Source organism: Rattus norvegicus, chromosome 7, assembly GCF_036323735.1.
Source record: "Rattus norvegicus strain BN/NHsdMcwi chromosome 7, GRCr8, whole genome shotgun sequence".
Classification (NCBI taxonomy): domain Eukaryota; kingdom Metazoa; phylum Chordata; class Mammalia; order Rodentia; family Muridae; genus Rattus; species Rattus norvegicus.
In genome coordinates this window covers 116,404,815-116,431,267 of record NC_086025.1, presented here as the reverse complement: position 1 = coordinate 116,431,267, position 26,453 = coordinate 116,404,815, and the positions used below count along the sequence as shown (strand labels likewise).

The window sequence follows — 26,453 nt, the reverse complement described above, 5'->3', positions numbered from 1 at the left end:
CTGGCATTCTGACCACATTTACTTTGCTCTCTAGTCATGCATTCAGGATTATTCTGTAAGGTACTTTTCTGCACTCCAGCTCTGTAAGACATTGTATTTCTTAGATGATTGTCCAGGGTTTAAAGATCGTCCAAGAGGACCATGCATGGAAAGAGACAGCTCATGTCCATCTCAAAGTCTTGTACTTCAGAGGTCACCAGGTCAGGGGTGGCACATGACCTACTAGGTTCTGAGTATATCTTGGTTCTGAAGGGAAGTGTGCTGGCAATATGTTTTCAGGTTCTGCTGTACATGTGCATGATGACTTGGAAGACTGATAGGACAGCGTTGATGCTCCTTAACATGATGTCTCCTGATGCACAGGCAACCCTCTTTGAAGAACAAGAGCAGCATAAGAAAGTGACCTCCTGTGTCAGGTGCTCCCAGGGTGGGAAGTTCTGTGACTTAGTGAATGGACCATCGGACCATTATAGAATTGCCCCTCCCCTATTTGTTCAGGACATTTTCGGTTAGTAACCTAAGTAATTAGTCTCTTTCCTTTCCTGTGTGCTGTAAGACGTGCTAGTATGTGGCCTTCATGAGTGAAATTGAGACAGTCAGTGCACACACACCAGTCATTGTTACACAGAACTTGAGCCCTGGCAGAGACACCAGCTCCCTTCAAACCCTCCTTCCCTGTGCGCCTCCTCCTGCCTCACTTAGGGGAATGCAGCCTAGTGTTGTGACTCAGTTCTGCCACTTCCTGGGTAATTTGAGCCATGGTACACAGCACTATCTTTCTTCATCTTTCGATGCCTTATGGAGCTGTTCGGGAGTGGGTATGCCCCAGCACTGGGCTCCTGCTCAGTGACTGTTAACAGCTGCTGTTTCTGTTAATCAGCAAAGGCAGGAACTGCACTGCACACAGCCTGGAGGATTTGCCTGACCAGCTTTATTCTGCGTTTTACTCAGGGTGTAGAATGCATGTGTTAGCTTTAGCACTGGCCTTTTGATGTTTAGCATTAGTCCACAGGACATAGTAGAGGCTGGGACCCTGTGTCGGCAACATCAGGAGCAATTTCAGTGACGTGAATAGGCTTGGGAAGCACAGGCTGTGTCCTGATTTACAGCAAGATCCTGGAAAAGAGACAGGCTAGCCACTGCAGTCCTAGTGAGGATGCACACATGGGGCAGTTGGTGCTCAGGTCTGATGAAATGGGAATGCACTTGCAGCCTTAAAGATCACTATAAATATGCACTCTAGCCTCAGCTCTAGAGCGTTCCCTCATAATTCATTCCCTTTCTTGTGAGACTCCCTCTAAAACCATCAAGAGATGAATTCTGTTCTCTCTCCTTTTTTCCCCCTTTTGTTGTCAAGACAGGATTATGGGAGAGAGAGAGAGAGAGAGAGAGAGAGAGAGAGTGTGTGTGTGTGTGTGTGTGTGTGTGTGTGTGTGTGTGTGTGTGTGTGTGTAAAACCCTGTCTGTCCTGGACCTCGCTCTGTAAACCAGGCCTGCCTTGAACTCAGAGATCCTTCTCCATGCTGGGATTAAAGTCATGAGCCACCACACCTGGTTGGTTAGTTCTATTCTCAAATGATGATTGTGAACCCTTAAAAAGATAAGGGACTTGACTAACATCCCACAGATACATTGAGGGCAAGTTTTTAATGAATCTTCAAATTTTGACCCTGAGATCACTTTGCAAAAACTGGCATTTGGCTGGCAAGATGGATCAGCAGCCAAGAACACTCTTGTTCTTCTAGAGGACGCAGAGCCAGTTCTCAGCACCCGTGTTCATTAGCTCTAACTTTAGCTGTGAGGATCTGATCTCCTCTTCTGTCCTCTGAGGACACTAGCATACATGTAGATGCATTCACACCGATGCATAATTAAAATCTGAAAATATTCTTGTACTTTGTTTTTGTTTGGGATTTTCAACTTTAAATTTTTGTATTTTTTATGTGTATTACTTTTATGTGTATGGGTATTTTTTTTTTTTTGCACGTTTGCCTGGACACCATGTATGTACAGTGCCCAGGGAGGCTAGAGGAAGGTATTGGACCCCCTGGAACTAGAGTTACAGACAGTTGTGAGTTGCCATGTTATTGCTGGGATTTGACTCCGGTGCTCTTAACCATTGAGCCACCTCTCTGGCCCCCAGAAATTATGATTGGCATAGATTTACTGGTTTTGTTTGTTTGAAGGTATAGGAAAGCCTGGGTATACTTTTCTTTTAAAATCACTGTTTTGGGTTGGCATGGTAGTGCACATCTGTAATCCCAGCACTTGGCAAGCTGAGGCAGGAGGATGTTGAGGTTAAGACCAGCGTAGGTTATATAAGTGCATTCCAGACTAGTCGGAGGTACTTAGTGAGACTGTGTCACAAAACAAATGTAAACGTGACATTTGAGACAAGGAAGTGTGATCACTTTCAGCACACGGAATAACTTCCTTTGACCTACTCAAGTATGCGTGGTTGTTTGTGGACACATCGCCTGAGTTGAGAAGACGGTACTCTTTAAATATGCACAGGGTGAAGTACTCTTGCAGCTCTGTTCCAAAGATGGTTCATATATAAAATCTGTGTCATTTACCTAAAGTTTCTTTTTTTTTTTTTTCTTTTTTTTCGGAGCTGGGGACTGAACCCAGGGCTTTGCGCTTGCTAGGCAAGTGCTCTATCACTGAGCTAAATCCCCAACCCCTTACCTAAAGTTTCTTAAAAAAACAAGATTAACCTGATTCCTGTATACTATGGACAGTGAAATAAGGAGATATTTACAAAAATGTTTTGAGTGTTTGCTTACATGTATGTATATGTGTATACATATGTATATGTACATGTGTATACAGGTGCCTACAGAAGCCAGAAAAAGGCATTGGATTCCCTGAATAGGGGTTAGAGACAGTTATGAGTCACCATGTGGTGCTGGGAACTGAACCTGGGTCCCTACCAGAGGAGCCAGTACTCTTGACAGATGAGAACCTGAAAGGAGGCTTGCCTGTCTGTCCTCGCTTTCATAAGGCATTCCACTTCCTTCTCTGTCCTTCCTTACTCATCTATGATATCACAGGTTATCACCTGCTCTCTATTCTCAGCTTATTGAATATCACAGTGAGTCAATCCCAGGGCTGTAAGCAGGCAGTGAAATGCTCCTAAGACTGCTAGACAAAGCATTTTAGGTGATCTTTCTCCTGCTCTAACCTGCTCTAACATGCAAGTGGAGAAGGTTACTTGGGAGCTTGCCCTTTAAACTGGGTCTGAGGATTTGCTAGCAATCTGGAGTGCAGAAGCTAAGAGTACCTGGGAAAGCAGCAGGACAGAAATGGGAAACTATACAAGCGGGGACACCCCCGTCTTGGTGCCCACTGTGACCTGAAGGCTGAGGCTGTGCTGGAGTCAAGCCCAGGACCACAGTGTGATGCTGTTTGAGAACAATGGAGGGAGGCGTGTGACCTGTACAGTGATGGAAGGCAGACCAGGGTGGCTGGGTGGTGGTTGTGATTGAGCTGTAGATGGTTCAAAGGGCCAAGCACCGAGAGTGGCGGGCCCAAGTGGGTGTGACTGTTCCGTGCCAATGCACCAGGAAAGGTCATTTAGAATTAAAGCTGTCGTGGGCCTACCAGCATGAACATGTGGAAGGTGGTTCCTGAGTGGGAATTACAGCGTGGCAGTGTGGGGTACCTTCACTGGCTTATTTTAGGAAAGTATGTTTTTCCTCACTCTTCTTAATGGTCTTTCCCCTACCCTCTATCCCTCCTGTGGGAAGAAGGTCCCTGAATGTTGAGTGAAACCAAGTAAGACCAGCCTCACCCACCCCTTTTGTGAACTGTTTTTTGTTTGTTTGGTTGTTTTTTTGTTTTGTTTTGTTTTGTTTTGTTTTGTTCTTGGTTTTTGAGACAGGGTTTCTTTCTATGTTTATCCTTGGCTGTCCTTGAACTCTGTAGACCAGGCTGTCCTCAAACAAACTCACAGGGATCCGCCTGCCTGTGCCACTTGAGTACTGCACATGCCATCACCTCCTGGCTTTAATTGGAGTGTTCATTTTTCAGGTTAATGGTTCTGTGTCCTTATGGAGCTCCTAAACTTGCTTGCCTCTTACCAGCCCAGTCTTTAGTTTGATGGGCTAGCCTGTCATACATGGTTTGAAATCCTTCTCTAGCCAACTTATTTTTCAGACAGCAGTTTCTAGGGCAACTACATTTTCAGGGAGATGCTTCTTAGAAGCAAAGAATGAAAAACTATGCTGCTCCTCCAAGCCTTCATTGTTTTCACTGGCAGGGGCTCTGGGCAGGTGGGGCCCAAGTGTGGGTCTCAGGCAGCCCCACTTACACAGCCTTTAGAGTCCGGCATGGCTTCTTTGATGGTCGGTTTCCCACTCATTGTTGAACGCTCCACACAGCATTCCAGAGACAGAAGTCACTTTATTTGCTGATCTCTATCACTTCCTTTAAGGAATGTTCCTTTTCCAGATGAAAATAGGAAACAAAATAGGTTGTGACAGGTAGCTGAGTTGAAACACGTGTTTCTTCTTAACCAATGGAGTGAGGCCATGTGTTAGCTCAGGCCTGAGCAGCTCCATGTGCAAGGTGGCTTGAGTGCTCTTTATAAGAGACTGACTGGACACACTGAGGGCAGCAGAGGGCTCAGCTAGGCTGCAGGGTTTCCTGTGTGGTTGGGCTTGAGCTTTTCAGTTTGTTGTTGAGCCGTTAAACCCACTTTGTACTGACTGCAGCAGTGCAGGGATCTCTCTGTCACGAGTGCAGCAGTGCAGGGCTCTCTCTGTCATGAGTGCAGCAGTGCAGGCTCTCTCTGTCACGAGTGCAGCAGTCCAGGGCTCTCTGTCATGAGTGCAGCAGTGCAGGGCTCTCTCTGTCACAAGTGCAGCAGTGCAGGGCTCTCTCTGTCACGAGTGCAGCAGTGCAGGCTCTCTCTGTCATGAGTGCAGCAGTCCAGGGCTCTCTGTCATGAGTGCAGCAGTGCAGGACTCTCTCTGTCATGAGTGCAGCAGTGCAGGGCTCTCTTGCAGTCCTTAGGATTTTAAGGAAAGAGCATATAATAAAGTAGAAAGGAACAGTTGTATTGATGGAGTAACCACTAGAGTTAAAACCTCTTCAAATAGTTTCCTTCTGTGGATCTCCTCTCCTTGAGTCAAAGTCACAAAGACTTGAGTTTAGCTCACCCTAAAATGTCTGACAAGTTTTAGCAGAGTGAATGGTACCCAAAGAAATGTGGATGCTAGCTAGAGTCAAGCAGTGAACAAAAGAGGGTAGTGATACAGACCCATGCCCTCTCAGGGGTGCACGCCTGGAATCCCAGCACTCAGGAGGCAGAGCCAGATGGATCTCTGTGAGTTTGAGGCCAGCCAGGTCTACACAGTGAGCTTCAGGAGAGCTAGAGCTATGTGGAGAGACCCTTGTTGGTAGGGAGGTAGTAGATAGGTAGATCGACTGACGCCAAAATACAAAAAGGTGGTAGACATTGAAAGTGGTTTTGAGTGGGAGTTTGAGGCTAGGCTGCCTCACCCAGGTCTGTAGCAGGGAGGACATTGCAGACAGGAAGAACGAACTGGCTGTACCTGGAGCCATTGCCAGTATCAGTGGAGCAGCTACTTGGTTGGAGCCTTGTGCTCTGGGGAATGGGGGTGAGGCAGAGGGCGAGGTTTGGGGACCGACAGTTTGGGAAGGGAGCGGAGCTGTAGCTGTGGAGGCCCTGGAGAGGCATGCATGGGCACTAGGTTGGCCTTGACTTTGAGAAGGTCACAGTGTTGGTATATGTGCTGGGAGGACTGCTTGAGACATGACAGCAAACATGCAGGGCAGAGGTGACAGTGGCAGTGATGATACCAGAGAGCAATGGAGGAGACAGGCTGGTGATCTCCCTGGGTATGCAGAGAGGGGTGAGCAGCCTTGCAGCGCATGGGAAAATCTTTCTTGAAGCTGTGAGGGTGTCCTGGGATGTGGTCATGTGGGACCACCCTTTGTCCCAGCGTGGAGTCATTCATGAAACATTGTTTTTGCTTGTTTGTATTTCTTTCAAAAGCATTCCTTGTGGTGATTCTTTTAGGAGGCTGTTAACAGTAGACTCTCCCATGCCAGGGGCACATGTGTCTGAGCTGCCTGTGTTCCCATCTCTGCACAGCCCTTGTGCTGACTGCCTGGTGTCCCGTGCTTCAATAGTTATTCCTCGTCTCCTTTAAATCTCTTCTCATCTTTCTTTCCTTTCTCAGACAGGACCTTGCGCTGGGAAAGTTGGCCTTGTCGGCTCTGCTTCCTCACCGTCCTGTGTCAGATGCACAGGACTGAGTCACTTCTCCCAGCTACAGGATCAGCACTTGATGGGCTTCAGAGGAGCTCTGGTTTCTCAGTTTTGTTTTTTCGCTGCTACAAACAGTCCCACAGTGAACTCTTGGCTCTTCTGGCTGAGCTTATCTGTAAATTTGCAGGATAGATGGCACCTTCTCACACATTTGGACAATATGTAGAGCTAAGGACAAATGTAAATACAAACAAGCTTAGGTTTTTTTTTAAGATTTGTTTTTAATTATGTGAATGCATTGTGAGAAGAGGGGACATGTGTGTGTGGTACAGGTGCCCCAAGAGGCCAAACACATCGGATGCTCCTGGGACTGGATGTTAGGTGGTTGTGAGCTGTCTGACACGGATCCCGGAAACCAAACTGGCTTCATCTGCAAGAGCAGCGAATGCTCTTAACTGCCTCGTGCCTGGCTTTAAATAGCTTGTCTTGCTCTGGGGTTTAGTTCTGAAAAACTGAGCAGTAAAGTCCAAGTCACTGTGCATCCTGGGAGACCCCCATTGTCCCCTCTGCAGCTTGTGGTGCTGTCGTCCCTGTGCCTAGTACAGGGCAGGCTCATCACTCTCCTGTCCCTTTACTAAGAGGCACTTGTCCCTACTTCCCATCTTTTGGTGTCTTCTGAGGCCATACTTGATCTCAACAAGCCCTTGCCCCTCACACTTCTCCTCTGTCCTAGAATTTAACACAGTGTGACTATGTCACTTAGCCGCATAACAGAGTACCCTAGGGGGATATCAGCTCCAGGAGGACAGAGACTGAGTTTGTTTTGCTTTCTGCTACTGTTCTGTCAGCAGTTTAGGACAGATCCTAGTACACCGTAGATATTTCTGGAATGAATGGCTAACTGTGGCCTTGTGTAAAGATGGTGGATGCCCACCTTACCCTGGCCGCACAGTGCTCAGAAGTTGCAGACATTTCCTAGGGACTGAAGAAGTTTCTGTGCTGGTAATGAGTAAGAAAGATGCTTGTGTACCCATTGGAGCTACAAAGCAGCCTGTAAAGGCCACACGTGGGCCACTGCTGCTCTCTGGGGCTAGTGCGTGGCAAGGATTTAAGAGGAGAGCTTCCTGCTCTTCGTCTAGGGGCGACAGGCAAGCACAGTTCTTGGACCACCTTGCTTTCTGCAGTAGCCTGTAGCCCTCAAGAAGGGCCTCTTGCTTTTCCCTCCGAAATGAACTAAAGGGATTAGAGGGAAGCTAGAAGTCTTATGTAACACATCCTTGTTTACCTGATACCTGTTATCAGGCCAGAAATGGTAGGAGGGGGTTATGCCAGCCTCCAGCTGGGGCCAAGGGCAGCTGTGACCTCCTCTGTTAACCTCTAAGTTTCTGCATGCTGGCAAAAGACTGGCTCTGGGACATGTGTTGACATTGTACAGCAGCACAGTCCCTAGAAGTAGGGACCTAGGCACTCTTGCCCCAGTCTTACTCCTGGATTCCTAAGGAGTGCCTCTTAAAACAGGATTGCTTGGTAAGTGTCTTAGGAGGGCTTACTGTGTGCTGGCCTTAGGGTCTCACACTGTGGCTCAGGTGGCCTGGAGCATGTTCTGCAACCCAGGCTGCCTTGAACCCAGCAATCCTTTTGTCTCTTGAGCTTCCTAAGTGCTAGATTGTGGGCATTGGCCACCAGTGTGACTTTTTAATTAGAGTTGTCTTGCTGGCAGTTACCTGTTTGTTTCATTGTCAACTGGACAGGATTTAGAATCACCCAGGAGACACACATCTAGTAATTTCTGTGAGGGCATACCAGGTTTACCTGAGAAGGGAAGGCCCTACTCTAAATGTGGGTAGCACAGTCCAATAGGTGGAGGTCCTAGGCTGAATAAAAGGAGAAGAGTTGAGTCCCATCTCTCTGTTCTTCAGGCTGTGAATGCAGTGTGACCAGCTGACTCACTCTGGGGTATATTTTTCACTCTAATGGATTGTGTCATCAAACCATGAGCTCAGACAAACCCTTTATACCTCAGGCTGGCTTTGTCAGGGCCTGTGCTGTCCTTGTCCCTTATGTAACTGGGATGTTAAGGCCTCTGGGAAGAGCTGGACTGGGGCACTGTCCATTGGCTCACCTATGGTGGACAACTCACTGAGTGTCTCCCTCTAAGAGGTCCATAAGGGAGGAGCCCTTAGCTGAGAGTCCTTGTGCACCCAGCAAGTCACTTGCTCACCTGCCTAAACTTGTGTTGAAACCCTTACTGCACAGTATGTGTCTCAGTCCGCCTGGCTGATGGGTTGGAGATCCCCGGGTTTCATCACTTAACTAGCTTCATCTTAACATTGAGTTCCTGGAGTAAACTTTTCCCTCAGCAGCAGCTCCTGGGAGTTCCCAGAACTCGGAACACTCTAATGTTCAAGCAGTAGAACTTAGTTTCTTTAGAAGAAGTCACCAGTCACTTTCTGAGTATTGGGTGTGAAGTGCACGAACCATATGCTAGACTAGACCCAGCCTGTTCTTACAAAGAGTGGTAATAGCTTTTTGTGTTTTGTGCTTTTCTAGAGTTCTCTAGTAACTGTTATTCCCAGTGTACCCCTGAACCTCTAGTCTACCACTTAATGCAGGAGGTAGTGTGTTAGGTCCTGTGCCACAGAGGAGAACTGTGAATCATGAGGAGGACACATGCTTTGGCCATCACTGGCGGTAGGGAAGCCCCACAGCCACAACTTCCGCTTCCAAAGGAGTCACCTCCAAGCCTGCAACAAGCCGAGTCTGAGGAGGCTGGGTAGACATGCAGTAGGCACTGTGGAGCGACTCTGTTAGGGTTTTGTCTTTCTTTTCCTCCTCCCATCCCCCTCCTGCCACTGTGACAGATATCTAAGAAAACAGTGTAATGGGAGTAAAGGTTTGTTTTGGCTCATGGTTTCCATCCACGGCCATAGCTCCATTGTTTGTGGTCAGACAGAAGGGTGTGGGAGAGCAAAACTGCTCATCTCCATAGAATCTGAAAGCAGAGGTGGTGGTGGTGGGGGGATGTTCCCAGTGACCTCCATCCTCCAAGTGATGCAGTTATGTCCTCAAGCTTACAGAGCAAAAGCAGTTGGGAGATTAATGTGTTGATGTCATTAGACTCCTCTCAATGGTTGGCACACCAGCCGAGTAGCAAACCTTCAACACAGCCTCTGGAGGATACAGAACTCCATCCAACCACAGCAGGTGCTGGAACAGTGGTTTGAATCCTGGATACTCAGTTGCCTGCCCAAAAAGTGACAATAGGAGCATATGTGTGTAGAGGTTTTGAGGAACAAGAAACTTGCTACATAGTCTCAGCATAGACTACCTGTTGGTACTTAAAGGTGTGCAGAACATATGACAACTCCATATTCTTACCATGTACTTCCACATAGATCAAAAGACTTATTTATACCTGGCTAAAGCAGGCTTGCTGTATTTGACACAAACATGGCTGCCTCCAGAATAAGAGCCTTCTTTGGGTGCATAATTTAATTATTGCTTAGTAACTAAATACTTATGTGACACCATCAGGCAACTTTCCTAGTTCCTTCCCTGATAATCTTTGACTATCAATCTGTGAGGTTAAGTGTGGCACTTTTGGGGTGCCACTTACCTGTCCTTGTTGATAGCTGGTTCTTAACACATAAGGGATGGCTCTCATAATAGGATCCCTACTAGAAGAAAGACACAGTCTGGACAAGAAGGGATCTTGATTTGGAAGCCTTTTTGGAGTGTGGTTATGTCCTGTGCCCTCTTGTCGTACCTTAGAGCTATTTCTCTGTAGCTATAGTTGTCCTCAGTTATACATCTCTGTGTTCCTGGTGGTCCTGGAACACACACATGTGTAGACTAGGTTGGAGTTAAACTCACAGAGGTCCTTCTGCCTCTACCTCCTGGGTACTAGAATTAAAGAAGTGTGCCGCCATGCCAGGTTGAGTGCTTATATCTTGAAGATCTACAACCAGAAGCACAGAGAGAACACTGGGAATCAAAGAAGTCTTTTGAAACTTCAAAGCTCCCTACCAGTGACAGACCTTTTCAACAAGGCACACCTAATTCTTCCCAACAACTGGGAACTGAGTGTTGAAATGTGTGAACTTATAGAGGGGAGGCTGTTGAAATTTAAACCACCAGTTTTTCTTGTCTTGCATAAATACGTAGCTTATTTGTGTAAATAAATTTATTTTGTATAATATATAATAACATTCTTAGATTTTTTTTAATATGTATTGTTTTCACCTACATGTAGATGTCTGTGCACCACATGCATACCTGGTGCCTTTGGAGGCCAGAAGAGGGTATTGGATCCTCTGGACCTGGAGTTACAGACAGCCACCATGTGGGTGCTGGGAGTCAAGCCCAGGTCTTGACCAGCCAGTTCTCCTGACTTCTGAGCCATCTCTCCAGTCCGAGTCCTTAGGTTTCAGTTGTGATGGTCAGTGGTTACCAACCAGTTTCATTTAACTCACAGCATCAAAGGGAGAAACAGTTCTTGTGTTTGCATTTAATTCATATCTAGTCCTTTATTTAATTCCCATTCTATCCCAGGCTAGAATTAAGATTACTGTTTCTTTATGTATTTACATTTTGAACAGGGTCTTACTATGTTGCCTAAGCTAACCTTGAACCTCTGGATCCAAGGAATCCTCTGTTTTCGTTTCCTGAGAAGCTTTTTAAAGATTTATTTATTTATTATATAAGTACACTGTAGCTGTCTTCAGACACATCAGAAGAGGGCATCAGATCTCATTATAGATGGTTGTGAGCTACCATGTCGTTGCTGGAATTTGAACTCAGGACCTCTGGTATAGCAGTCAGTGCTCTTAACCTCTGAGCCATCTCTCCAGCCTGAGACCTAAGATCTTACTTATTAGATGAATGACCGAGATGTGCCAACAGTAGTTACTAATGAATGAGAGCTACCAACAGTGGTTGGTGTGGTGTAGACCCTTCCAGTATGAGCCGACGCCTGGCGCTTCAGGTTCTCTTCCTTCTACTCTTCCTCCTGACCAGCTCTGCTGCCTCGTTGTGGCTGGTGACTCATGTGGGCCTAGGAATTGCACGGACTCATCTTGCCATATTGAATCAGCAGTGCTGATCACATCTGATCTATGAAAGGACTCAGACTTTTAGTGCTACAGGATGCTCTTGTGTGGTCCTGAAGCCTGAGTGCCTATTCTGTCTCACATTACCAGTTACAGATTTCCAGAGATGCGATTCTTTGTCTTGATCCCTTTTGACCACCATATAGACAGGAAGCAGACTTTGTTGTTTGATGAAACTAAAGAAACAAGTTGAAAGATTGCATTTGGAGATACACAGGACTATGAGTAGCTGCTCTAGAATGGATGTGGGGGAGGGGGGTCCTGTGAGACTCGGGTACAGCAGTGAGGACTGTGGCTAGGTCAGACAAAGAATGAGGGCGAGATACCCCAGCAAACAGCTTTGGAACAGTTTGACCTCTACATGGAAGGAAGTCAGAAGTGACTCTCGCGTCTTATCATATATGTCCCATTTCTGGATAAGAAAAGTAGAAGTGAAAAACACACACCACGATGTAAGAGGAGCAAAGGTGAAGAGTGACATCAGCAAAAGAGGCCCTGGAAAGGTCATAGGAGAGCACTAACTACAGAAAGAATAATGATGCATGAGACTTTGTGCTACGATTATGTGGGGCCAGAGTGGTGGCAGAGGGTGGGAGTTTGGTGCTCATGTATGTACATCTCCCTCCGTCCTCCAATTGCCCTTCTCTCTCCCTGCCCCTAAATAAAAGTGAGCAGGGGTTTATTTTGTTTTGTTTTTTAAAGACAGGATTTTTCTGTGTAGCCTTGGCTATCCTGGAACTTATTCTGCAGACCAGATTGGCCTGGAATTCAGAGATCCACCTGCCTTTGCCTCCTGAGTGCTGTGATTAAAAGCAAAGCAAAGCAAAACAAAACAAAACAAAGCAAAGCAAAAAACAACAACAACAAAACATGTTTAGAAGATTACGAATGTGATAATAACAGCATAAAGTGATGAGAAGATAATTCCCAGGGTAACACATGCAGTTTATACCAGGCCTTGTCGAGAGACTCACTAGTCAGATCCACAGTGAGCTACTGCTCATTCCACCCAGAGGCCCAAGACCCACAGATTCTCTGAGGGTAGCACTTCAGCTAGCTCCTGAGGATCCTGCTGTTAGCTCTACAGGGTGTGAGCCTTATTCATCACCCTGCTCCTGAGCTGGACAACTCTTCCCCTTTATTTCCCTGATCTAATGAGGCATGTGATGACCGCCACCTCATAGGGCTATCAGTTAGAACTGAAGGAAGGAAGAACATTCATGAAGACCACATAAAGCTCCTGGCACCTGGTGGCCACCTCCCTGGGTAAGAAAAACTGACAGCCTCAGAGAAAATGCTTGTCCCAGAAACAATAACTAACAAAACTTCAGTTCCAGAACCTAGTGTTTCACACTATCTTTGGGCAGCTTGCAGGGTGGACACTTTTGTTATGTCAGATAGCTCTTGTCATTGCTAATTGTATTAGGGTTCTCTAAAGGGATAGAATGAACAAATATAAATACACGCACACACACACACACACAGAGGGAGGGAGGGAAGGAGGGAGAGAGAGAGAGAGAGAGAGAGAGAGAGAGAGAGAGAGTGTGTGTGTGTGTGTGTGTGTGTGTGTGTGAGAGTGAGTGTGTTTATTAGTGTAGCTACAGGCTCTGGTCCAGCTAGCTAATCCAACAGTAGTATCTCCCTACGAAAGTCCAAGAATCCAGTAGTTGTTTGGTCCCCGAGGCTGAATGTCTGAGCTGGTCTTCAGTATACGGCCAGAATCCAAAGTAGGCTTTGTTACCAGTGAGGGAGTGGACTGGCCAGCAAGAGCAGGAAGGCAGAGGACAACAGCTTCCGTCTTCTCCGGCCTTTATGTAAAGGTGTGGCCAAGATTAAAGGTGGGCCATCCCATTTCAAATGATTTATTAAGAAAATAATCTCTCTGGATGTGGATCCTTTAGTCCCAGCACTCAGAAAGCAGTCAGGCGGATGTCTGAATTTAAGGCCAGCCTGGTCTACAAGGTGAGCTCTAGAATGGCCAGGGCTACACAAAGAAATCTTGTCTTGGGGAAGAAAAAGAAAGAGAAAAAAAAATCCCTCACAGGTGCACCCCACCCAGCCCCTGAATTTCAGTGAATTCCAGGTGTAGTCAATTTGGCAACCAAGACTAGCCATCACACTAGCTTCATGTCATGTGAGTAGAGCAGCCTCATCCTTATTTGACTATGGCTGGCTCTCAGAAGAGCTGCTGTGGTGTCCCTGTACACTGGTGACACTGGAGTCATAGAGACATAGAGAGCTCTGGAGTCTTGGGAATGCTTGTGAACCTCGGGTACTGAAACTCAGTGGCAGGGCAGGGAAGAGAACCCAAGCCTGGTGCAGAGTTCTGTGAGGCTGTGGCATGTATTCAATAACGATGTCCTCAGGGCCTCTGTCCTAGAGTATGAAAACTACAACTGTTTGTTTCCCTTTATAGGTCTGTCTACAGGTTTTGAGCATCTGATCCCTGAACTGGAGTGTCTGCTGCCGCCCCCTTATTCTCTGCAGAGATGTCTGTCACCTACGATGATTCTGTGGGAGTGGAAGTGTCCAGCGACAGCTTCTGGGAGGTAATGCCTCCCCTTCTGATGAGTGCAGATCCGAGGGTGCTGGCGTCCAGCGTACCTTGGTGGTGTTGGTAGAGTCAGGAGGAGAGGAGCGGAACTCAGATCAGCTGGGCACTTGGCCATCAAATGGGTTGTGGAGGAGGATAGGGCATTGGTTTTTGGGGGAGTGCTGGAATGTTTTAATCCTCAGTAGAGGTGTGAGCTTGCTTACCTGGAATGTCTGATCTCCCCACAAGCTGGGGGAGAGGGTGTTAGTTAAAGGTCTTGATGGTTTGTGCTCTAATGGTTGTTGGGTGTCTAGCACAATGGGCAACAACACACAGTGGCAACCCAGCTCAGTCTCACAGACAGCTTTTACATGGGTGGCCTTGTTATGACATCATTTTGTGTAGTGCAGGCAAGCCACCAGAAGGCTGCACAAAGGGCCTGGATTTTGATAGAGCATTTGCCTGCAGCCTGTGTCCTGGGAGCTCCCTTCCTGATGAAATTATCCTGTGACTAACTTTGGTTATTCTCCCTCACCTCAGTTATTTTTCCTGTCCACTAAGGAAAAGCCGGTTGTATTCTTTTTGTTGGCGGTGGTGGTGGCACTAGGAGTGGAACTCTGCACCTCATGCATGCGAGGCAGGAGTCCTAACACTTGAGGTTTGACTCCAGCCATGAAAGTAAACTCTTAACCATATTTTACCCTCATGGAAAAAACCCTGCAACTTTCTTTCCATTCTGGGCTGCATGGGACAGAGTAAGGAGGACTGAGCTTGTAGTTAGATGTCATGTCAGCTTTGACCTCAGCTGTGCAGAGACAGCTATGTGACCATGGGTACATTGCCCACTTTACCTGAGCTTCAAAGTCTTTGTAAAAGAGGGGCTGCTAGATACGCTGGAATGTGGTCTTCAGCACTGTGTGGATGCTTTCCTGACATGAGGGGCTCCGGGGGGAGGAGGTGAGTGTGTAGTCCTGGTGTTTGCTGAGGTTTTAGCATGTCTGAAAATCTGTCACCTGCTATTACAGGCTAATGGAAACAAGTGGTCACAAGTGACTGTCAGGTTTGGAAAGGTAGCAGAGGGCTCAGACTTCACTAGCACTTTCCTGTCCTGTGTTCCAAGCGAGAAGAAGGCTTTGATTGTTTACATACATCTTCCTCCTCTTACTTCGGGTGTTCTGCTTTTCAGAATTAGGATCCAACAATTAAGAGTTTAGGGGTTCCACATTACTCATTTTTCAGTTGGAATAGCTGGTTAAAGATTGATAATTCAGTTCTTTAAATTTGTTCTCTGGTGTTTTAAACCACCACTTTTTAAACACTCAGAAAGCAAGGAATTCCTTTACTGGGCAACGAACCCCATTTCCTTTTTTCCTTTGCTGAGCAGTAAATCCCATTTCCTTCCCTTTCCTTTGCTGAGCAGTAAATTGTTTTCTTTGCTGAGTGGCGAGCCCCATTTTCTTCCCCTTTCTCTGATAACCAGTTCCAGAAACAGAGGATGGCAGAACTGTGGGGCTGGAACTGCACATCTGGATCTGGGGTAGCAGGGAGAGAGTCACGTTGAGAGTCATGCTGGGACAGCAGAGGCTCCAGCAGACCCATAAGCTTCGGCCATGGCCCTCTTAGGGCCTGCAGGTTAAGTAGAGAGCGTCATCCCATGAAGATCGGAAGCCCAGTGAGGTGTGATGCAGGCTGGTGGTTTATGGGAACACCTACCCGTGTGCCACCAGAAAGTTGAGTGTGAGATCAGCAGAACCCTGGAGAAATGAGAATGAGAGAACACTGTCTGACCCCTGAAAGGCTACACATGGACATGAAGGGTTTCTAGGTACCCTTATCTTGGTTGCTTAAAGTACAAGTGCCACAGAGTTAAAAACCCAAAGATGAGTAGAAGATGGGAACAAAAGCAGCAGAGGACTCATCCCTGTTGGAAGGGTCAGAATAGGGGTTTGATGGGTCACAGGAGGTTGCAGAGATGGAGACCCTGTGCTTCAGCAGAGGTACCCCCCCCCCTTCGCCGAAGGCATGTATACAATGTCATATCTGTGACGGTGAAGTGGTGCTACAGGTTGGAGTCTTTGGAAGAAAGACTAGACTATCCTGCGGTCCTTCAAGCCTTACTGAGATACTGTGGGTTCGTGATAAAATATTCAAGCCCTGACTGTCACCAAAGATTCTGTAGGCTGCAAGAGGGATCAACAAAGCCCTCCTGGCTGGTGCTCTCATTTCCCTTCTAGCAGCATGGAAACTGAGGAGCGGTCTGCTCCTCTTTATGGACATGCCAGCTAGTTTTATGCCAACTAGACACAAGCTAAAATCATCTGAGAGGAAGGAATATCAGCTAAGAAAATGCCTCCATAAGATTGGGCTGTGGGCGTTTTCTTGCATACTGAGCTTCTAGATGAGAAGTGTGGCACACCATGCCCCGGAGTACACTGAATTCTGTAGTAGCATGAGAAGCTGGTAGCCGGCTTTCAGATGAGTCCCCACTCCTCATGTCTCCTGCCATGTGCTGCTTCTAAAGAGAGACCTGGTGGCCTGAGCACCAGTCACAGTTCGTAGAATCCCACTATGTAGGTGGCTTGTGTGTCATAAAGCAGAGGCTGTTCCCTGAAACTGTCTCCTGAGTGGTCATCTCTGTACCTTTTTTACCAAATCCACAGTCATCGCTGTCTTTTAGGGGATGCTCTGGTAACAAAAGCAATTTGGCACCCAAATGTGGGAGACATGAGTACATAGGGTAAAGGGACTCCCTGGTTTAAAAAGCAAAACTGGGCACAGAATGGGTAATTTGGTGTTGGGTCAAAGAGTACCTCAAATGCAGTTGGTAAAGTGCCTGCTAAAAGAAAGGAATTCAAATACAAATGCCTGAGTTAGAGAAGTTTGGTCTGAGTTCCTACAGATAAATCTTTGGTTTCCTGTAGTTTTGATCTATAGCTATGGCAGAGAGCTTTGAATAATGCACCAAGAAAAGTAAGACCGGCTTCCTTGCCTGAGCCTTTCTGACCTATTATTATGGCCATAATTGGGTGCCTGGATGGGGAGGGTTGCAGTTAAAGCCCTGTAGACTTTCCTAGTAGCAGATAAAGACAAAGTCAGTGAAAGACAACAAATCAAGATGGCACTAATAGAAATTCTTGTCACAAAGGAGGACACTTCCCACAAGAAGGCCTCAGCACTCCTCCTTATATCCTTCCTTGAGTGCATTGCTTGCGCACTGAACCCTAAATGCCACCACCTTTAGATCCTTTTTCATGGCTTGGTGCTAGTCAAGATGACTGCTGGCCAGATGAGCAACACAAAGTCTCTCCTTTTCCAGGGAAATTAAATCCTACCCAGCAGAGACATTTAGTACAGTATCCATATGACCTTGAAACATCCAGCAGCTATTGGCTATAGTGAGAATTTTAGTCTCTTAAAAAAAAACACAGAAATACTATAAGAATGTGTTTTTACTTTAATCCCAGGTGTGGGATATGGGCTGCTTCAGACTGTCTGCAGCACCCGACTATGGTTTCCCTCAGTCTCTACCGCGGCATGATTTTGCCAGCTGCAGATTGTTTCTGAGCTTGTGTGACTGTGGAGTTCTGGGGACTTTTTTCAGAGGATATATAAAGGCTAGGGCCCCAAGAAGGGTTGTTGGTTGGTTGCTATTGGTCACGGTTTGTTAAGTAGTCATGCACAAAGAAGAAACAACAACAAGAAGAAATTAGATACCTTGACAGCAAAGATGAAACTCGCCCCAAGAAACTTGACATCCCTAATTAGCAGGAAGTAGTTACAGATAGTATCACCCCCTTTCCCCTCTATCCTTTTTTTCTCTTCTCTCTAGTATTAGGGGACTAAAAGGGCTGAGGAAAGGTGGAAGGAAAATGAACTGACAAAGTAGCCAAAAGAACAGCTATAGTGGGCTGCTTGTCAAATGACAGACGTCAGTCTCGTATGTAATGCGCTTACTAGAATGTATAAACATGAATTTAAACATGCCAGAGAATTATAAACTGCTGGTCTGAGTATATGAGCCCTTGGGGTTTTGTTTTGTTTTTATTTTTTTAATTTGGAAGGCACATTATTATAATCAATGTGGACTTCAGGCCGTGAGAAATGGAAATTCAGATGTAGCCATGAATGTGGAGATGTTCTGGGGAAGGAGCATTCTCATCACCTGCTGAACAGGCTCCTCCTCCTGGACCTCCTCAGCATTTTGGTCAAGTTCATCTGTATGCCCTAAGAACTTGGAAGACTCTGTGCTCTTCACAGGACACAGCAAATTTCAAAGATTTAAAGACAGGGCCTACTGAGATTTTTACTAAATTTCTGGCCCAAGTACAAAGTTGTGTGGAATGGAAGTGCACAGCTAAGGTGGTGAGCGGGTGAGCGCACTGTGCCAGCTTACGATGAGCTCATAGTAGACTACGGAAGGTGCTAGACCCAATAAAGAGTGGCCTCTGGATGATTGCGTCCTCGAATGTCAAAACATAGGGACTCAGGCATATACCGACATTGTCTTTGCTGAAGCTCTTGCAGCTAATTACTGTCTAATTAGGGGTCTTTGTTTCACTTCCTGAGCCCATAAAAATTCAGTGGAAAACAGATGAGCTTGTTTGGTGGAGCAATGGCCTTGAAGAGCAACTGCAGTTGCTCAAGAATTAGAAGACCAAAGACATCTGAGACCTACTGACCCGACTCGGTCCCCAACTCTTTATTTTTGTCATTCAGAAAAAAATCTAAAGGACAAAGGACAATGGAAATTATTATATGACTTAACAGCCATTAATTTACAGTATCATTCTTTGTGAAAAAGCTAGCATTTCTGGTTCTCAGGAGGACTGGCTAACCATTATCCTCCATGGAAGCCCATTTAAGTTTTAAGACGAATCTCTGGAGAGAGCTTTTTTCCTGTTAGTTCAAACCCTATATCTGGACTGGACGTAATATTCATTGATGCCAGTTCCCATGGAAGATTGGCTTACATAATACTCAATACCTAAGAGTTTAAAATCTTGAAGACCACTCTAGGGAGAGCTTCTCTACATCTAGAGTTGAAAATTACACTCAAGGCCATAAAACACAATCTTCAGCCTTAATTGACAGTATTTACTGTGCTCAACTTATTCCTAGATTACCTGATACTTTCATAAGGACTAAAATTATGTTCTTTGATTTTCATATTTTAGCTTTCTTTGAAGCTGTATTAAAACAGCAACAGGTTCTACCTTTATATTGACTATCAGGGTCCATAATTCTCTTCCGAGGATGCTAAATAAAGAAAATGCTCTTGCTCAACACATGATCTTTAGTGGCCTCCCTTGGGTAGGATGCAGTGACTGTACAATTGCTTTTAGCAGTCTGCACAGTCCTTAAGTGCCATTTTTTTTTCTGCTTTAACTCCTCCAAACAGAACAGATTTTTTGTTTGGACATAATGCCTATGCCCCATTTCTCCCTTTAGGACCTTTGCAGGGTCATTCCCCAGTGGTGTTATGGCAAATGGATGTCATGCATATTTGCCTTGAACAGTCAGCATAAATGTTTGTGTCAGGTAGACATTTCCCTCTTCTTATGATGGAGGAGAAGGTCTCTCATGGCATTTCTCACTAGAATGTTTTCTGATGGCAGGAGTGGCCCTGCTCACCTCTCTTTTTCACCTTTAAACACTTTTGTCTCCAATGGAAAATTCACATATTATTGGGATTTCCTATAATCCCAAGGCCAAACTGTAGTGGAGAGCACACACACACACACACACTACTCAGAGAACAGATAGATGGGGGAGGTATGGGTCTGAATAAGGCTCCACCCTTAACATCTTATTAACATGGCATTACTTACTTTAAATTTTTAAAAAAGCAGATGACAAGGGAAATACTGTAGCTCGTAAACATTGGGCACCTGTGTCCATGGTGATCTGGAAAGACTTAATAACAGGTAAATGCCAATCACTAGCTCCACTCTTACCATTGGAGAGGTTTCCCTTGTGTTTTTCCAGAAAATGGACTGCAGCCCATCTGTACCCCCACCCGGCTCACCAGATCCTGTACAGCTGAGAGCAGCAATAAAGCAAATGGAGCAGCCACAAGTCAGCAGCAAGCACCCACCCTGCTCACGTGTCCACTACTGCACTGACTCTAACTAGTGCCAGGGCTGGAAATTATTGGGAATTGGTACCTAAGCCTCCTTTTTTATGGAGAACAAAGGACCTTGTCCTCAGCTGTTTGGTAATGGCTCCGACCTATTTCCTGATATGGGTCCTATAAGATAAAATTCTAAAATTTAGAATGATACTACTCCCATCCCCGGATACCCTCTTTTCTTTCATAACTCTTGTAATCTATTCACCTATATTATCTCTTTAGTTGTAATGTATTGTTTGGCATGTTCACTCATTGATCATGAAGCTCTGCTTTTCGGAAAGCAGAATGATACAGAGGGCAGAGCTGTAGGAGAAGATTCAGGCATGTCCCGGCAGTCAGCCTTTTTGGCACACTGCACTTCTAAATAAGAAGTATGGCACAGCATGCTCTAACGTCAGAACACTAAATTCTGCAGTAGCAAAAGTAGCCAGTAGCTTATCTCTATGTCCTTTACTGATCCATAGGCATTGCTGTCTTGTCAGAGGATACTCCAGTAACGACAGCATTTTCTTAATTGGTAATTAGTGGGAGGAGGGCCTAGCCCATTGTGGATGGTGCCATCCATGTAAGAAAGCAGGCTGAGCAGGGCCTGGAGAGCACGGTGCTGCTAACTGGCCTCTGTACCAGCTCCTGACTCCAGGTTCCTGTTCGAGTTCCTGTTCTCACTGCTTTAGCTGCTGAACTGTGATAAGGAACTGGGAGTGGAATAAACTCTTCCCTCCCCAAGTTGTTTTGGTCATGGTGTCTCATCACAGCAATAGCAACCGTAAGAAACTAATTGCCATCTGCTAACATGCTGATTCCTTTGCACTGTTGATGGGAAGGCTCCCTGGATTGAGAACTTTGTGAATGAAAGACTCTAGGCTACTTCAGTATCTATGATGGGAAGTATCCTAGCAACTTCTCAGACCTTTCCCTTTCTGAGTGGAATGAGAATCCAGATCTAGCTACCATGCAGATTAGACAAGAGATGTCATTGTGGGTGTCCCGTCTATGGGCCTGGGGAGCAGAGAGTAATGACACTGTTCTATGTGTAGCAGATGTCCACTGGCTGGAGTTGCAGTATAGACGCCAGAGGAGGAGTGGTGCTGTGCATCGTTTATGCTATGTGGATCATGCCCTCCTGCGCCAAGCCTTCCAGAGGTCCTTCACTCTTACCTCATGTCTCCAGGCCAGCTCTGGGCACCCAAGAAGTGTTCCTTTCCAGAACTGTGAAGTTACTCATCTGGCCATAAAATCCCATCAGACTACAGTAGTGATGTTTTATTCACTATGACACCACTCTGCCTTACAGCCCTTGGCACACCACGGATGTTTATTAAATATTTGTGGGTGGCAAGAAGGGGTTGCCAGAACATCCGATGCTGAGAATTAGGAATGCATCACGCTCTATTTGGAGCTGGCTGGCTAGTGTCGGAGGCAGACACAGCTCATTTCAAGATTCCAGAACCATGCAGGCAGGGCCTCTGGAGGTCACCTAAGCTGCTTCTCTCTCCTTGCCTGAGTAGACAAGATGAAGAAATAGCCAGAAAAGAACTTAGATCCCTGTCATGCAGCTGATGGGAGGAGCCCAGCCCGCAGTATGAACCTCTGGGACACAGGGTGCATAGATTCTCTGTGTTCACCCCACCCTCCAGAGTCAGAAATGCAGAGACCTGTCTATATCACATGCTTTGGGGCAGAGCCAGATCTGTGACGTTCCTCTGTGGAATATGGTGGAAGAGAGGGCCAAGAGAACAGAGGGGCTTGAACACAAAGTTGAAGGCCTTTTATTCAGTATGGTCAAGACCTGCAGAGCTGTAATTAAGTCCCTCCCACCCCCAAGCCCATCCATCATTCCTTGTGTCTTCCAAGCCAGCAGGAAAGGTGCTACAGCTTGGAGGCATCCTTTATATCAGTATTGGGTCAGACACTTGAGTTCCAAAGCTTGGACTTGCCAGGAAGGATGTTGCCAGCCTTCTGCTGACAGATGCTTTCCTCTTTCAGGGATGAGAGAGGGCAGATGTGGTTCTTGAGCCTTCATTATGAGGGTAACGTGTCAAGTTGTCTTAGCATACAGATCTGGAGTTCCTGGGATAAAGCTACATTGGGATACAGTAGAAACAGGGGTAAGGACTGGCCCTGCTCTGCAGCCCTTAATTCTCCCTGATGGACTCAGAGAGGGCCATGCATGTAGGCTGTCTCTACCTGAATGGTCCTGATTGGTCATAACTCTTCATAAGATGGGAACACTAATATTCCCACCCAGTAAGAGTACATGGGATGGTGTGTCACAATGGGACTGTCACTCCCTGCCTGGCAAAACACAAATATTATTGTGACGCAAGTCAAGTGATAGGATATGTGACACTTGTGGCTCAGAGAGTTTAGTTCAGCTAAGGACCAAGACCCATGTGCCTGAGGTGACTCTGAGAATCTGTGGCTATGGGCTCTCTGCTTGCAAGGGCACATGTGACCCCTTGCAGGAACATTTGTCAGGACTCAGGTTGGAGGACTCAGTTCCGGCAGCCAAGGGGTGCAGGTGATGCAAGCGCTGGCAAGTGGACTCACCAGAGTGTGAGTGGCCTTGGAGGCGCCCATGGGGAAGCCTGGCTGAACCATTTCTCAAGCAAGGTACTATGGGCCAGGCAGTGCAGGTCCCACTCTGCACCTCTCTCCTCCCCATTCCTGCCCGTTTACCTCCTCCCTGCAGTAGTCCAGATTTTATTGTCGTGTTTCCAAAGTTGTTTGTCCCTGCTTCATGTGCAAGCATTTGCAATTTATATAAATAGTCTCTAGTTTGTGGTGAGGCTACTCTGACCCACACATCTGCCTTTCAGTCTGTTACTGTGCCACCCATCCCATGTTATCCTCAGTGAATAGTCTCCTGTCTGCCTGGGACATGAGGCTATTAGCCTGAAACCAAATTGCTGGGTGGACCAAAGGTTCAGGTGTACGGGTGCCTAATGACTTCAGTACGTCCTGGTTGTACCTCTTTTGCTACTTTATCTGGTAAGAACCTTTGCCCTGCCCTACTCTGCCCTTGAGATTTCCCTCTCTGCAGTGTGCTAGCCTATGGTGTAAAGAGCTCCCTGAGTGCGCCATTGTGTCTTCCTGTTCCTTTTCCCATCTACCCTTGCAGTAGCTCTGTCTTTCTCACCATGGTGGTTAGGACTTGGTAGATTTTAAAATTAAGGCCCTTGCAGATTTTCAGAGAGAGAGAGAGAGAGAGAGAGAGAGAGACAGACAGACAGACAGACAGACAGACAGACAGACAGACAGACACAGACACAGACACAGAGAGACAGAGCGACGGAGAGAGACAGAGACAGAGAGAGACAGAGTGTGAGAGTGTGTGTGTGTGTGTGTGTGTGTGTGTGTGTGTGTGTGTGTGTGTATGCTTTCTTTAGTATAGGTGCCCCAGAAGCCAAAGGGGATCCTCCTAGAGCTGGATCTAGTCAGTTATGAGCCACCTGACGTAGGTGCTGGGAACTTGGTGCATATGTGCATAGGAACTTGGTCTTGTGGAAAGAGCTCCTGACAACTGATCTGTCTCTCCCACACCCCCTGTTGATTTTAGGAGACGGTGTTTATGCTGTACAGTTGTTCAGGATGTCTGTTTCTGAACAGAAGTCTTTAGTTTTTGGTGAGATAGCAGGTGTGTATTCATGCAGCTTTAACATGTGGAATGCTATTTAAAGAGTCCCAGCCTAACTTGCAGAGTGTCTGGCTTCTGTGCTCTCTGATCACTAGTCTTTTTGCTGTTCATGTTTTCATTAGAAGCCTGCTGCAGAAGACCTAGAAGAAGAATGGGCAGAGACAGTGGTCCACGTGCTCTAGGCCTTTGGTGCTTTGTGTATCGTGCAGCTTGCCTGCCGAGAGGAGAACAGGGTAGTGTGGGCCACAGATCTAGGCTACTGCCTGCAAGAGTGCTTCTACGCCTCTCATTTCCAGATTAGCCTTGAGATAGCTGAGCCTCTCTGTAGTCTCAGGAAGTACTGTTTGTTCGGGTTCCTTGTGACACTGAGGCCTTCCCCTGGGGAGGGCAGGGTGGGAGTTTTCCTTAGTGCCCCCGGACCAAGGCAGCTCAGGTGGGAACATGAGTATGACAGTGGTTTCCGCTTGGTTCCCTTCCCACAAGGCCACAGGCGCTCCCTGAGCCCTTGGCTATATTTGGGTAATTTACTTGAGGTAGAAAGTGTTACATGTTGTCTCCTCTTTCTTCTATGCCTGTCTATATTGACCACCTGTCCCCAGAAGCAATCCCAGGACCAGTTCAGAGTTTTCTGCCACCTCCAGACCCACCTGTAACAACCTTAAATGTCTGCTTGCTGAGGCAGCCTTCTTGCACTGGGGACTAGGCGGCTACCCTTCATGTTTCAACAGTTCTTATATGAGTGTAGCCGCAGTTGCTGTGTGTGCTGTTGGGCTGTATAATTTGTGGCTTATTTGCAGATGTTCTTTCCTTTCCTGAAATCTTTTCCTCTAGGCTTTATACTCTTTGAAGGGTTGAGCAGGTTTCCAGATGCTAAGAGAAGCATCTGGATTGTCATCTCCAGGTGAGCACTACTGTGACAAATGAATAGTGTGTGCAGTTCCACGTTACCGTGGAGACTCAGTCAGGTTGACTCTGTTGGAGCTGACCATAGCTATTTTTGTGGGTTCTTCTTTTTCCCACCCTTTATATCCTGTCTGTCTGTCTCTCTCTCTCTCTCTCTTTCTCTCTCTCTCTCTCTCTCTCTCTCTCTCTCTCTCTCACACACACACACACACACACACACACACACACATACACACACACGCACGCACGCACGCACGCACGCACGCACGCACGCATCCCATGGCTAGATAGGATAGAAAAAGGAGGAGGGGAGTAGAGAGGAGAGATGTGACTCTAATTTCTTTCTTCTTTGAGCACAAGTACTAACAAACTGTAGGCAATCCCCCGTAGCAACTGCCGCCACCCACCCTGCCTCTCAGGGCCCTAGCATTTTATACTCTGAAAGTTCCCAGAATTCCAGACATCACACAGCAGCAGAAAATGTGTCTGCAGCTGGCAAAGCCACAACACTGCTAGAGCACAAAGCAAATCATAGCTGCTGCAAAGCAACCCATATCCCTACAATTAAGATGAATACATATTCTTAAAATATTTCTGTTTTAAGATTTATTTATTTTATGTATGAGTACACTGTCTCTCTCTTCAGACACAGCAGAAGAGGGCATCAGATTCCATTACAGATAGTTGTGAGCCACTATATGGTTGTGGAAATTGAACTCAGGACCTCTGGAATAGTAGCCAGTGCTCTTATCTGCTGAGCCATCTCTCCAGCCCAATATTTGTTTTTTAAAGAAGCCAAAATTCCATAATTCTCAGTATAGTCAGTTCCTCTTGTCACCAACCCAGTGGTACTGATGTTTTATTTCTTCTTCTTCTGTAAATTTCAAAGCCCCATTCTAAGAGGAGTGAGTATGTGTTGTGGGGATTGTTTTACTTTTGTGTTTGTTTTTCTTTCTGTGTTAAGGGAAGGGAAAAGCTGAGGTATTAAGTCAGAGCTCAGCTTCAGCCGTATACACTGATGCGCGCTGAACTGCCAGGCTTGCTGAGGAGGAGATGAGTCAGGCTTTGCCCGGCTTGCGGACTCTGTGAAGGGCATTAATTAACAGTGCAGTTCACGGTCCATTCTTTAGTAAACAGGCCAAAATCATGCCGGGCCTCTGGTTTCCTAGGTTGTCTGCCTTCTGGGGGTCTTTCCTATTAACTAGGATTTGGGTCCTGCAGAAGGTCGTTACCTCAGCCTCCTAGAGCTCTGGATCAGGAGTAGCCTTCCCCTCTAGTTATTGTAGCCACCATCTCTTGCTCCTCTGGCACCTGCACGCAGTACCTGCGTGTCTGTCCTTTTGCAGGTGTTCCCTTTCTCCCTCTTGCAGGTCATCTCTGGCACCCCACCTCCTCCCTTAGCTAACTAAGCACTGGAGAAGAGAGATTCGGAAGTGCCATAGCACTGCAGACAGGGCTGCCCATCTACTGGACAGTCAGTGACAAAGAGTGTTAGAAAGCCCAAGAGTGGTTAAGAGTTTGGAAGATAGGGGTTGGGGATTTAGCTCAGTGGTAGAGCACTTGCCTAGCAAGCGCAAGGCCCTGGGTTCGGTCCCCAGCTTCGAAAAAAAGGAAAAAAAAAAAAAAAAGAGTTTGGAAGATACTGGTTGGAAATTAATAAGACTATATGCAGTCCTTTTTCTGTGCTGTTTTCCGTGAGCCCTGCCCTGTTAGCACTGATACCCTTCCAAGGCAACAGCTTGAAGGGTGAAACCAACTGAAGAGGTCGTTCAGTTGGTGAAATACTGGCATGCAAGCATGGTGGCCAAAGCTCAGATCTTCAGCATCCACAGAGGCGGCCAAATGTGATGGCACATGCCTGGGCCTCAGTGCTGAGGGGTGGAGACAGGAGAGTTTCTGGGTTT

The 26,453-nt window shown here is 46.6% G+C and overlaps 1 protein-coding gene across 16 annotated transcripts in view; it reads left to right on the top strand.

Moving 5' to 3' along the window:
* Pacsin2 (protein kinase C and casein kinase substrate in neurons 2) overlaps positions 1-26,453 on the top strand; it is a 93,039-nt gene that overhangs the window by 47,342 nt on the left and 19,244 nt on the right. For 9 of the 16 annotated variants that reach the window (XM_006242055.4, XM_063262921.1, XM_039078308.2 and 6 more), the window contains exon 2: positions 13,763-13,895. The exons of 3 other annotated variants lie outside the window; for them this stretch is intronic. In XM_006242055.4, the coding sequence (XP_006242117.1) occupies positions 13,836-13,895 (60 nt within the window). In that variant the 5' untranslated portion in view covers positions 13,763-13,835. Of the gene's footprint in view, positions 1-13,762; positions 13,896-13,963; positions 22,118-22,164; positions 22,623-23,622; positions 23,647-26,453 lie in introns of those variants that run through there. 4 more of the 16 variants (XM_063262916.1, XM_039078307.2, XM_039078304.2 and 1 more) reach the window with 4 other exon arrangements.